Source organism: Saccopteryx bilineata, chromosome 1 (genome assembly GCF_036850765.1).
Source record: "Saccopteryx bilineata isolate mSacBil1 chromosome 1, mSacBil1_pri_phased_curated, whole genome shotgun sequence".
Classification (NCBI taxonomy): Eukaryota; Metazoa; Chordata; class Mammalia; order Chiroptera; family Emballonuridae; genus Saccopteryx; species Saccopteryx bilineata.
Window position 1 is genome coordinate 74,422,679 of NC_089490.1, and position 14,360 is coordinate 74,437,038.

General features: G+C 42.8%; 1 protein-coding gene across 3 annotated transcripts in view; it reads right to left on the reverse strand.

Moving 5' to 3' along the window:
- The window catches only part of SIM1 (SIM bHLH transcription factor 1), a 72,996-nt gene that overhangs the window by 47,131 nt on the left and 11,505 nt on the right, over nucleotides 1-14,360 (reverse strand). For 2 of the 3 annotated variants that reach the window (XM_066254461.1, XM_066254463.1), the window contains 6 exons: nucleotides 11,714-11,807; nucleotides 11,117-11,221; nucleotides 10,892-10,977; nucleotides 9,987-10,186; nucleotides 9,665-9,771; nucleotides 8,801-8,948 (listed from right to left, as the gene is read on the reverse strand). In XM_066254461.1, the coding sequence (XP_066110558.1) occupies nucleotides 8,801-8,948; nucleotides 9,665-9,771; nucleotides 9,987-10,186; nucleotides 10,892-10,977; nucleotides 11,117-11,221; nucleotides 11,714-11,807 (740 nt within the window). The remainder of the gene's footprint in view (nucleotides 1-8,800; nucleotides 8,949-9,664; nucleotides 9,772-9,986; nucleotides 10,187-10,891; nucleotides 10,978-11,116; nucleotides 11,222-11,713; nucleotides 11,808-14,360) is intronic. The other variant, XM_066254462.1, reaches the window with a different exon arrangement.

Consider the following 14,360-nt stretch of genomic DNA (forward strand, 5'->3'; position numbering starts at 1 on the left):
TGACACAGTGAAGTGGATGTTATCATTACCTACATTTCAGGGATTAAAAAAAAAAAAAGCAAGAGAGACAATGAAGTTCAGCAATTTGCCAAGTTAGAGTCAGTGAGTGACAGCAATGGGATTTGAACAAACAATAGACACAGAGCTCAAGCTCTTAACTAATATGATATGTTGCCTAATCAAATGTAGTAAGATCTCATTTCATAACACATTTTTTCAAATACTTTGTAATACCGCCTTATGTTTATCAGGGTTTCAAATTTCTCACTAAGAGTCTAGGCTGCATCATATTCTAATAACAGTGGGCTTCTGATGTCAAACACAGCACTGGGGAGACCTCCCGGTCCTGCAGGTCTGGAACCAGCTGCACGGGTGCTTTGTCCCTCCCTCCCCTCCAGTCCGCCGGTGTCTGTGGTCCTCATGTATACCTCACATTTGCTTTCCAGAAATAATTTTTAAAATACAACTACCGTTGTCACTGGATAGTCATTTCAATAGATTTTTACATTCAATTCAGAATTACGACATCCCTTAAAACTTTAAAAACTGTGTTCTATGCCTAGATGCTAAAAATACTAATTTATTCCTAGAGCAGGGTGACCATGTAGAAGATGTACCGGTACTAATTTAGGAAAGGTGATAACCCTAAGAAAAATAGTGACCAATCCTGATGGAACATGTCTAGTTCCAACAACAAAATTCGAGGTAAAGAAGGAAGGAAATCCTAGCTTAGACAAGAGCAGTGAGACAAGCACTGTTAAATCTCATTTGAAGAGTGATCACTGCGTTTCAAGGATAACTTATGGGGAAAGAACAATGGGACAAATAGTTATATCACTATTCCATCTTAAAAAGACCCCACCTCTGCTTCCCTAAAATTCGACTCCTTCCCTGACAACTCCACCCTCCCTTCAAGCTCCTTCGCATTTTGTGCCCTCAGCACATCGTGGAAGTGTACCAAATCATTTCAAACTGTGTTCATCTGAGTTCTTAAAAATATAAATGGCACAAACTTCTATTTTGCCAACTAAATGATAAACTATTCCAGAGATTCCAAGACTTCTGCTTCACGCATTCAGGCCCTCAGCCGCATGATCCGCCACACTCTCTGCGCTGGTGTGGGGGGGCAGCCACACCCAGCCCGGACAGCGGGACAGCGCATGCTCCCAAGGCTCCCCTGGACACTGCCCAAAACACCACTGTTGTACATTTTATTCACTTTATACTATAATTACTGACACTGGTCAAGTTGACAAAATACTGATTCCAACTAAATTAACCTTAGAAATTTGACAGAAGCTTTGTTTCTTATAACTGTCTTTTTTCCTGTGAAGCAGCTCTCCACCAGGTAAAGGGCTTCCATCTTGTCTGGCATAAGGGAGGCATTCGGTGAAGGCTGCTTGCCTCCCTCCCCGCAGAAATCTCAGCTGGCTTAGAGTATACAGTGACAGCAGTGAGGAGCAGGCTGAGCTTAACCCAGCTGTAGAAACCACCACACACAAAAAACACATGCTTGCAGGTGTATGTGTTGAGGGTCTGAGGAGGAGGGAGAAAATAAACATTTCAATTTTTGGATTTGAGGATTTAGAATTCAACTAAAAGAGGGAATTATTCATCCTCTTCCAAAGAATTTCAGTTGATATCACATAATTGGCAATTACTAACAGTTAATAAATTTTGATACTGCACTATTTATACATTATCTCATTTAATCCCCCTCGGTCCTTAAAAATTGGACACAAATGTCCCCATTTGATAGATGGGAAAACAGAGGGTTAAAGGGGTAGAGCTGTGCTCATAGTCTCACAGCTATTATACAGCAAATCATATTCAAACACAGATCCAAAGTCCATGCCTTTTCTTTGAAAGTTTTTTTGCATGATAATATAGAACTTTATAAAAATAAAATCTTGATCCAAAGGCACTGTAACTTCTCAGAATAAAAATCACAGATGGTAAACATATGGCCCAGACTCAGCCAGACCCCACAAAGGTAAGTTTCCTCCTCATCCCCCTCGGCCTTGCCATCACCACAGATCACCTCCCTGCCACCTCCCTGGGCCTTGGGACACCTGAAGCAGGGAAAGGAAGTAGTGAAAGTTACTCCTCAGACTAGGCAGAGTGTTAAATTCCTCCATTGGCATGCACTCAGGTGTTTCCAGATTTCACCTAAACTCCAGCCTATCCTTTCGGCCACCAATCCTTTTGGCTGAAGCACAGACACCAGCACTTCAACCCAAATGAATTTTCTTTTACCACATGCTCATCTGGAAAGATGTCACAAGGCCAAAAGAACAGAAGAGGGAAGAGAGAGGAAAGCACTGGATAAGGAGAAAGAAGTAGCAGCCTTTTACTAAATTAACAAAATAGGCATAATCCAACACACACACACATATCTTTTACCAAACATAAGAGAGTATTTGCCCATGAACAGACTAAATCAGAAGACAAAACCATGCTTTTTCTGGGGTTCAAGTAAAGCCACATTGGAATTTGTCCGTCCAGGCACAACAACATATATGAATCCCTGCCTTTGAATAAGGTAATCATCCATATGATTTCCATGATGTGACTCATGATCAGAGAAGCCTTTCACTCCCAACAGCTGGGCCAAGAGAAGGCCAGAGGTGAGTGGTCAGGCTGGCCGTTTAGCACACACCAAGTGGTCTCTACCCAGGAACTATAGGAGATGTCCTGTGTCAGTGCCCTCCATGTCAGGACAACAGCAAAGGAAGAAGTGGAGGCCAGAGACACTTGGGGAGGGAGAAGTGGCTGAGCAGCAATCTTGCCAAAGGACCAAAGAATGACACCCCTGACAGAGCACCGCCCAGAGTCTTCTATCTCCAGGCCCTGAACAGAGTCCCCAGGGGACATTTCCTGCCATTCTCCAACAAAGGAAAAAGGGGCCAATTCTGCATCTCCACCACCACCACCACTCCCCACCCACAAACACACACACACACACACACACACACACACACACAGGCATGCACGCGTGGCCATACACATCATCTTGGAAATAATCCACTGCAACAGGAGGTAACTTGTGACTCATCCATCAAAAAGGATGACATGGTTCCCAATCCATTAACATTCATTTTAACACTTTTGTTTAAAAGGAACATAAAGTATTAAATCTGGTTGCAAAATTGAAACAATTAGCAATAATATGTCTGTGTAGTCTAAAGCAAACAATTCAGTAAAAAATTAAAATGTCTGCAGGCCACATTTTTTTTTAAGAAAAATGAAAGATTTAGTCTTAATTGAATATCACTGAAAAGATGCCTTAGCTAAATTTAATCCATTAAATCATCAATATCTGAATACACTGGTGAAGCAGCAACACAGAGGCAGCTTTTTAATCTTCCATTATGAGATCAGAGGAAAGCCTATCCAGATGTTGGGTGGGCTGAACCCTATAGGCCTTAATCATTTAAATCCTTCCTTCTCTCCCAGATATTCTCTCCCCTATATCCACCCCTGACTCCTACCCCAAGAGAGAGAATTTCATGATGCAACAGCAGTTTGTCACCCTACTCTTTAATCTGGGCTTCATGAATGACTTGGCATTTCTGACCTCAGTTTCCTCACCTAGAAAATGGAGAGTGTAATCCCTTCCCAAACCACCCTTGAGAGTTGTCAAAGGTGCAAATTAGGTAACAAATATGACAGTACTTTGAAAGAAATATGTATTTGGTATTGGGGGAAAAAAAGTACAAAGTTTGAGATTAAATAATGAATTTAAAACTAAATACAGATCATTTTGATTAAAAAATTATAAGTGAAAGTTTATGAGAATAAGGATAAGATTATTTAAATGAGTACTAGTATTAAGTACTGTAAAACAGACTAAATCTCCCAGTTCTTCCTTTTAATAGAGTGTTTGGTAGTTATAAAATTAATATTAATTATTACTTAAGAGTTTGGGTTGTTAAAAACTACTGCTAATATGAATGTGTCTTCAATTTGTTTCTATAATGATTCAGTTATGTAGAAGATCATTTGAAAAGAACAACTGCAGCTTTGATGTTCAATATGATCATAATAAAGATCAAACACAATGAAGAATCAAATCTAATTTATGAGTATACACTAGTGCATGATTATTATAATCAAAAATTAAATTTATGCAACATGTGTTCCATAGATTTGAAGGATAAGAGTGAATTATTTTATATTTTGCTGTAGCTTGCTAAGGCAAAGGGTACTTTACTTGACATTATAATATAAAACAGTAATTTTGCTAACCAGGAAAATAAAATCTATTTCTGTAACTATACATACTATTGGTCAAAGTATTAAAAAATATTTTCTAAAACATCCTAGTTGTAATAACAATATCATTGGGTTTTTTAATTAATTTAAAATTTTAATGCCCAAATCAACTCAGCACTATTATATTTGAAAGAGCAAACTAACATGAGTATATTTTAATGTTTGCTGGTTTATGGTAAGGATACATAAGGTTTTATATTTACAGAATATGTTGATATTAAAATACCCTTTTGATTGTCAGAACTGCAATGCTCTTGTGCAAAATTTAAAAAAAATATATGGGACCTGCAATGATTACAATGTAGAGATCTTTTTTTTTTCTTTTACATGAAGGAACTAGGGCATTTGACCTAACTTTTCAAAATCAAAAGGGTTACTTAGTAAATAGCAAATAACACTAATGTAAATTGTCTCTTCTGTTCTTTGCAACATTAAAATAGTATTTTTAACATAAACAATTACTTCCTCATCTGTGATTAGCAAATTACTCTAAAACAGTATGTGAGATTTTCCACTATCATTACATCCTAAACTTCAGAAGTAAATAAGCAGAGAAGTCTTTTTTACCAACAAAAAATGATTGAAGATATTAAATCTGTCTGATTCCAAAATTACCAAATCACCCTTGAAATCTTCTCTCTCTCTCTCTTTTACATTTCAGAGAAAATATCTGAATTGTATTAGCTTATAATTCTCATTAGAAGTCCAGTTTAAAATACACTAACATTTACCACATTCTACCACTACAGAAGACCCCTCACAAAATATCATCGATCAATCAGCCTAATTGAGGTCATATACATCAGTGAGTACTTGATGAATTTCAGTGGCAGATTGTTTTTAATGGCATCAATAAACTAGCTCTTGTGTATATTTTTCAACCTTTTACACACAGTAATTTTGAACATTTTAAATGTGCCATCATAAACAGTACAGTGATTATGTAGGGGAATATTATTTAAGAATGAAGTATCATGATGTTTGTAGCTTACATTGGAATGAGTCTATGGAGGAAATAAATGCACATACAAATAGATACATATAAGAATAATTTGATACATAAATAAAACATGGCTTATATTATAGATAACATGTATACAAACATTCATTGTACTATTTCAACTTGCATGTTTGAATAAATTGTTTTAAAATATTTTAAAATGGGGTTTTCACACTTTTACACTTGGTTTCTATTCTTATAAGTAGATTTTTAAGTTTTATTTTTAAAATATATAAAGTTTAAAAACACTAAGAGAAGACTTCATTTCTCAACAAATTCTTTTTCATAGTTTTATATTTTCAATTTTTTTCACCCTAAATATATGCTAATGTTTCCTATCTGAACTGGCAATTAATAATTAATACTCTAAATATTACTACAGGTTAAATTAATACTACTAATTAAACAACATCAAAAAATATGAATTAAGAAAATTCCTTAGGTTTTTATAGATATGCTTTCCTCTCCATATTTTTCTAGACTTTTCCCCACATTCACTGTTACTAGACACTAGCTCCATTAACTTATTTCTTGGAAATAATTAGGGAACACAGCCTATCATACTTAACACTTACTTCAAAGCCCGTAAGCACCAAAATTTGTAAGGGAATCTTTTTTTTTAATATGGCACATAAAATTAACAGGACATGTTTGTCTTGTAGAAAATCATGAAGTGACTAGGTTTTTGGTTTGGGGTTTTTAATGGGTTTGGGGGTGGGAGTAGTTGGTTTGGCAGGGAGAGGGTAAGTTTTAATAAAGAACTATGGAAGCCTCAGGAAAACCTATAACTAATAGAATTTAAAATTTTAATCATAGTGCCCTATTGCTCTCTCCAGAATTTCAGAACATAAACATTCTGTATGGTGCTCATACAAAAGCCAATAATGCATTAGGGCATACACCACCTACCTCTGTAATTCCTCTAATTCACTGTTGTAGCTGATAAAAGCAAGGTTACTAAATATTTCTATTCATTATTGCTTCTGTTAGATAATGATGACTGATTTTTCTAGGCATATTTTAACTTCATCAATAAATTTACCATCAAAAATTTTAGAAATGTGCATTGAATAAATGTAGCTTCCACCAAAATGTCACACCTTCATTTGATGAATGCTTATTTACAATTCTCTCTACTTTTATAACATGAAAAATCCCATCAAACTGTATCTATTAAAATGTGTAAATTTGGGAAACATCTGGCCTGTCAAATTACTGGGAGGGGGCTGTGGTTCTTTAAGTACATTGTTTGAGGGAGTATATTTGGAAAGAACTCACTTATCAGGAATTCTCAGGCTACATGAAGAATTAGTCCTGAAAACAAATGTATGTGGTAGTTCACTGCTACCATAGAGAATCAATAGCCATCTATTTAATTTGCTAAGACAATGTAAATTAGTAACTTCCAGCCAGATGTGTGATATACACATCAAACAAACTGCAACCTGTTCGTTATGAAAATCCTGTCAACACACACAGAACCACTTGATGGCATTTCATCTAAGGCAGTTTCCACATTTGTAGCTATAAAAATTGTCCTAAGAATTTTTATACAAAGATTTGGAACTGAGTCTCATAAAAGGGTAATCAATTTCAGCTTTTCATCTTGTATGCTTCTGTGTTTATTTCTATTTTTATTTAGAGTCATAAAACATTCTGAAAAACGTATGCCATGCTATTTTTTTTCTGTAAATCATTTATCCTCATTACATCTTTTTAATCTGATGTAAAGTTGGTAGCCTAATCCAGCAGCTCTGAAGTGTGTAAAGTGAAGAATGGCAGAGTCAACCGAAGAAAGAAAATACACTTATGCACTGGAAAACAAAACAGAATATTTCAAAATGACTTCAAACATAAATTAAGTTTACCCATTGGGAGGTCTAACTTGCATTCTGATCATTTATATGGGTCTGTGTGACTATATACCCTGCTGTTTGATAAAAAATGATTACTAACCACAGGAACTCACCAGAGAACAGAGTGTATGTATAATGCCTGTGATGTCTCAGACATACAAAGCACCTTCTTAAAGAATGTCCATTTCCTTTCCATGGTAAGCAGACATAATTTTTCACTCTTTAATACTTATGCTTCACAGAGTGTCTTGTTTTATGAATTATAATTTGCCATTTTCTTTTATGTTTATTTTTAATAATATGAAAAACTGCATTCATAAAATAGATGATTTTGTTTCATGAAATCCAAAATATTGCTGTTTTCTGCTCTGTTACACAGACTTTGTGCTATTACAAAAATCTAATAGTTTTTATTTTAGCACCGCTTATTAAAATGAAAAAAATAAAAATAAAACAATTGTTCTTAGTAACCAGCCATTATTCTTGAGTACTGAATTCTCATCGAAACTAATTTTCCAAATCTATTGAATTAAATTTTTTTATTAAGCAGGGCACAAAGTAAATAGTCTAATTGCCTAGCAAAATATTTTCAACTACTACATTTTTTAATTTGGCAACTTAAGAGAACATGAAATGAATCCAAACCTCATCTCCCATAGTATACTCTAATTCAAAAAGCACCCCTTAACCTACTTCCTAATGTAAAGCTAGCATTTCTACTAAGTGCTTGGTGGGTCAATTCTTCCAAAGTAAACAATAACTCCTGAGGTCCCCTAAAATCACAAGAATTTCAACCTACACACACACACACACACACACACACACACACACACACACACGAACCGCAACTGCGCACACAAAAGAGTTCTTCATGAAGTCTTCAACCTTTCAACTTTCACAAACAGTATACAGGACAGTGCTTTCTTCGTCAGCCACACACGGGGCCACGTGATCAGCCTGCAGGGCCACAGGATTATTGTTTCTAGAAAGAATAAAGCTCACAAGCGACTGCCACTGCCGCCCAGCCAGCCACACCCGCAGGTGGCACGGCCGGTGGGCTCCCCACCCCATGACGCCGTCACACCTCGGGCGCGAGGCCTGGGCGCCCGCCAAGACTTGCAGCATCAGCCGGTTCCCTTTGCTTTATGGATGTTCAAGTTAGACCCTCTTGGTCACTTAAACTCCCTTTGTGGTTCAGGGGGAAAATCACTCTCTCAGAACTCTTAACTTTGATTGGAGACTCTGGTTAAAATTAAGAACTTCAAACCCAGATTTGAAAAAGTGAAACAGATGTCCTGTTTGTTATCCATAAATGGCTCCGTACGTCAGACCCTTTTCTCTCTCTCCTTTCTTTCCTTTATGCTGCATTAAGTTTTATTTAATGCAGAGTTCGCTTAAAAGGTTAAAAGAGAGAGAGAGAGTAGAGAGCAAATATGGACTGTGGATGGAAAAACTCCTAAATCTTTCTCTATAATATAACGAAGGAAGTCTCTTCATAAAGATGAAAGTGTTCAAGCTGCCGCCTCCCAATGCAAGCAGCACTCTAGTGAAAGCCGGCGTCTCCAGGGGACCCCAGTCTCACATACAATCCGGCGGTGAGCACCACCTGCACCCTCGTGGAGACCACGGTCGCCTGAAGTGGGAGAAGAGGCCCTAGATTTGCACTCACGTAAGAACATAGTTGACGCTGACGATACAGTGCGGCCTGGACGAGCGGCTGTTGTGCACAATGGTCGCGTAGCTCTGCACCCACACCCAGCCGCCGTGCTTCGCCAGGAACCGGTAGTACTTGGTGGTCACCTGCCCCTTCACCAGCACTGATGGAGAGATAGAAGGCAGCTGGTGGTGAATAAGCCCGTTTCTCAACGGCCCCAAAATGCAACCCGTGGCAGTGAGAGCAGGGTCCCCAGCGGGTCCTGATTAAAGTGCGCCGGGGCAGGAGGAAGAGGAGCACGCACCTTCCCAAACGCATGGATTGTCCTATTAATTTACTTTGAGTCCTTGGTCCTTCGTGATCAGCAAAGAGGGGTAACATTTAAAATTGGGAGATTCCACTCCCCTCGCCCCCATTCGATTTTCTAGCTACGTAAGGTCAGGTCGGGTCTGGGCCGCTCACTCCCTCGCTCACGTTCCCTGTGCGGGGAGATGAAGCTCAAAGCAAAGCAGAATCCGAAGCCAAGCGAGTGACAGGATCAACGCGAGTGAGCCAAGCGGGCTAGCCTGGGCTTCTCCTCCCACCTTTAGTGAGTTTGTGGGAGAGGGGGAAGGGGAACAGCATATCAATAGAATAAAACCCCTGGGGAAATTTTCGCCTAGAAACTCGGAAATGCTCCCTCCCCCGTGTTAAAGAAACAAGGTGGAGCTTATGGAGCCCAGCGTTGGCGCTGCGGCTGGCAGGACCCCACCTATCACCGTCACTGGCTCCCGGGGCTCCCAGCTGCCTTCTGCCTGGAGACTTAAGGTCTTCTCCCCTCCCCCACCCTTACTCCAGGGACTCGCTGGGTCGTGTGGGTGCCGCAGGGTGGCGCCTTACGCAGGTGGTGGGCGCAGCGCAGGTGGAAGGTGTCGCAGCCGTGCACGTGATGGTACAGGGTCTTCTCAATCAGGTCCTGTGGTTCATACCCCGTCAGTTCTGCCACTCTGAGGAAAGCAATCCCCGCGGGATGAGCGCGGGGGGCGGGGGTGTGCCCATCCCAGAGAGCCACGTAAGGCCCGGGCGCCCACCCTCACTTTGCAGGGCCTGATCAGTTACCTCATCTGCAAAATGAGCTCCTAAAGTCGGGAAGGCGCTGTCAGCCACTGAGCAGGGAAGAATCCTTCCTTCTAACAGGGGCGATTCTTCCCCCGCCACCCACCTGGAATCCAGAAAGATGAGCTTCATGTCCAGGCTGGCGCGGAACATGAACATGTTGCTGTGCAGCTTGATCTCGGTGACAGCGCTGGGCGGCAGCGAGTGGCCCACGGCCACCAGGCCCACGTTCTGGTAGCAGCCGTCGAAGGGGGACATGTCCAGGCTGTACTGGCGGATCTTCAAGTAGCCGCTGCAATGAATGACCTGCGGTGGAAAGTGACAAGGAGAGGCTCAGCCACTCAGTCAGGAACCCACCCAAAAAGATGGGGAAGTGATTAAAACCTTGAGCCTCAACCCGACCACAAACGCCCTGTGGGCCACGCCCCTGCGCTCGTGTCCATTGTCACTGGCGCTCCAAGGTGTCTCAAGGAAATGACTGCCACACTGAACTTACCTGGGGACTTTTAAAATGCAGAGGCCCGGGCCCTGCCCATCCTAACGCACCTGTATCGCGAAGCCGTGCCCTGGAGCCTACATGTTTAATCTCTTAAACAGGATAATCATGGATTTGACCTGAACTTCTGGTTCTTAACCTCTCTCGGGGTCAGAATCTGACGCCATGAATAAACTCTACGAATCCACCAAAGCGATCGACCATTTCAGACGCTTAGCGCATCCCTAAGGCCCATTATGGTCCCCAGGTTTGAGAGCGCCAAAGGCGGCACAGTAACCGGACCCAGTGAGACTGTCTTAAAACAAAGTTCCAGGTGTTCACAAAGTTCAACGAACCTCGTGCTGCTTCCCCTCCGAGGGCTCTTGACTCGTGCGGGGAACGCCCTCCTTGGCGGTCCTGGCCACAGGAAAGCCCCTCCCATGCAGCACGTGTCTCTTGCCCTGCCCCCTTCGCCTACACCTGGCTAAGTGGCCGGGGCGGCCAGGAGACAAGGATCTTTCCTCTCAGCCACGCACCTTGTAGCCGCCGCAGGTGAGGCCCGCATTCCTCTTGGCCAAGACGCACTTCATCCTCAGGAAGAAGGAGCGCTCGATCTCGTACTCTGGGAGCGAGAAGCGGAGGCAGACGCAGGATGTGAGACGAGCGGCACAGTGCCACCGTCCCAGCCGTGGATAATTGGGGAAAAGCCACAAGCGAACTGCGCGATGGGACCGAGGGTCGCGGGCGCCCTTCTGCCTTACCCTGGACAAAGTGAGAGTGGTAGGGCTGATGGGCCGTGAGCACCGCTGTCATCTCGTCGTGGTCTGCGGGGTGGATGTATTCGTAAATGCTATTCCCGGTGAGTTCTACCTGTAAAGAGGACGGTATCACCATCTCCCAGTGGTGGGTGCCACATGGAAGGACTGGCAGGTTGGGCCAGGGGGTCCACAGCATTGTGAGCACAGGAGCCACAACTCTAGAGGCGGCCCTGACTTCTAATTCCAGTTCTGCTGTTGCAACCTATCTAAGCCTCAGTTTCCTTACCTGTGAAAGGAAATAGTAGTAGTAGCTCCCTGGCAATATTCTGGTGAAGACATCATGACTTAAGTATGTAACCCATCTCCCATGTTGTTTGACCTCTGGTAGGGACTCAAAAATGTAGCCATTGTTTGGGCTTGGGATGGAAGCTAAAGAATAAGGGAAGTGGAGAGAGGGAGAGATCCAACCCTCTTACTAGTTGAGATGTTTCAAGTCCCAGAAATGCACATATCAAGCCTTTAGGAAAGCCCTCCCACCCTTCCCCTCCTGCCTCCAGCTCCAGTTCTAAACACTGAAGGCTGGAGGTGTGGACCACTCACCTACCTGAGAGAGACCCAGGTGGACTGAGGCTGTTTCTGAGATGTACATGATCTTCCCATCTGGGGCCACCACAAAGATGAAACCGTCCAGGGTCTGGGGAGATAGGAACGGAGTTGAATGGAGAGCCCTCGGAACACTGGGACACACTGGGTTGAGGGGGACAGGAGTTAGATGCCCAGCCAGAAGTACAGAGAGGCAAAGTAGAGAAGGGCCAGCAGGAAAGAGGGCATAGAAAACCAGCCACAAGAGTCCTCCTTTTGGGGTTTTTTTTTATAAATTTGTAAGTGTCTTGGAAATGCAGCCCCCAGGAAGAGACCCAAAGGAAGTGATGGATAAGGCTACTACCCTCCAGAAATTCACAAATTCAGTGGATTCACAATCCACTGAAATAGACAAAGCAGTCATATCTGTAACACACACACACACACACACACACAAATGTTCTGGGGTGGGGGGAAACACAGCCTGTTGTAAGAGGTGAGTTAGGCTCTTGAGATGATGACCAGAGGTTCCCTCTGTCAGTCTTGAAGGACTCCATAGTGACAGCATGTTTTAATGGAAAGAGGGGGTAGCAAGGTTTGGGAAACAGCAGGCACTGGGTGATGTGGAAGGGCTGGCAGTCTGAAAAGCTGTAGACAAAAGGCAGCTGGCCAGTCGCTCTGAAAAGAGTCTGGGAGAGGGGGATTTAGATGAGAGGCTTTCCAGGCAGCAAGTTCACAAAGTAGTGCTGTACTGTGATATGTGTCTGTTTACACTGATGTATCAAACTGACAGGCTCTCCATGATGCAAGTCTTAGACTTTCACTGTCCCTTTATTTCTGTGAATGAATCTTCAGTTCAGGCAGTGGAGACATAAAAATGAGTCAGATCCTACTTCTAAGGAGCTGGAAGTCCAATGGAGACCTAGAGATGAGTCTAAATACAGATATAATGACCACACAGATGAATAGATAATGCTGTGGGAGCTCAGGGGCTGAGTGGCCAGAGGCCTGGGGAAGAATCAGAGGCAGTAGAGGTGCTGTTTGAGCACATCCCTGGAAAAGAGGCTTGAACTGGAGTAAACAGGGAGGTCATCCTAGGCAGAAGGATTGATGTGGCAAAGGCAGGAACTGACAGGAGGGTAGATCTGATTACTTCCATGCACCAGAGACAGGGATGACAGAGTACACCAGTGCTGGATTTTTGGAGAGTTTGAGAAGTCAATCTGAGGAATGTGAAGATGCTCTTATAGGCGTTAGGGTTCCAACAGAGGTTTCTAAACAGAGGAATAACATGCTTAGACTTTTTTTCCTGGCAAAATGTGGGTAGTCACCTATAGGAGGAAAGACGGGGGAGGAAGAAATCAGAAAACGGAATCCATGTCAAAGATGGTTTTGGCTGTGAAATTAATGGTGGCAGAAAGAGAAGCTGAGACTGACTTCTGTCAGTTACACTGAGTACAGGGTAACACCGTTGACGAAGATTAGAAATTTAGAGAGGCATAGTGAGTTTTTATAGGCTGGAAGTCTGGAAGAGGACAATAATAAATTCTTGACTTGGAGATACTAAACTTCAGGTGTATGCAGATTTCCATTTGGATGTGCCCAGTTGGCAGTAGAAAATAAAGGTCTGGAGCTAAGGAAGGGTGTCTAGACTGGAGGAACCAGCTGGAGTCAGGTAAATGTGGGAAAAGGAGTTGAGGTGATAATGTTGGCTGAGATCGCCCAGGAGGCCTTGAAGCTGTGAGATGAGAAACAGAGCTGGAACCTTGGGGGAATGCCAGCATTTATAGCCAGACAGTGATGGGAAAACCAGAGGCGCAAGCAGAGAGGGAGAAGAATCCAGGAAAGTGTGCTACTTCAGAAAAAGGGAGAATGTCAAGTATCAGTGTCACCTCCATTGAACCCAAGCGTCACTTTCTCAATGATGCCCTCTTCCACTCAAACACAGTCCTACTCCTTCCCCTTCTTCTTTTCCATAGCACCCACACCACCTGTTACACTACACAGTGCACCTAGATTTGCAAGGCTGATCTCCTTAGAATGTAAACTCCATGAAGGCAGGGTTTTCTGTCTGGCACATACTTGGCCCTGTATTTGTGGCATTAATGGATGGGGCAGGATAAGAAGCCAGCATCTTATGCTGCATATCAAAATGTGGTGGAGCCTGGGCAGAGCACAATGGCTGCGAGAGGTGCCAGACCGCAGGGGCTTGGGAGTGAGGAAGGCGAGGTGAGCGATGGAAATGGAAAGTGTAATTCAGTCCTGTGAGAAGTTTGGGATGAAGAGAGGGAAAGACTGGGCAAGAGCCAGAGGGGCTGAGAGATTTGGGGGGTTTGTTCTCTTGTTTATATTGATGAGGAAAATTGACTGGTGATATGTCAAATTTGGGTAAGTGGTCAGTTGTTGAGAGGCAACTGATGGAAGTTATATCCTGAGAAAGGGGGGGACAGTGCCTTTGTAGTTGAATTCTGAGCTGTAGTGGCCAGGCCTATGAGGGAATGCTTGAACGATGCCTTTCCATACTCTGTAAAACTAAAATCTCTGACCTCTGGTACTGAGGGAGGGATAGGGGAGCTCCGGGCCTGGCACTCCTGCTGGGAGATGCTGCTCGGGCCCTGCCCACCTCGGAGAATGGGCTCACATTCTCTTCTGATGCCTGCTTAGG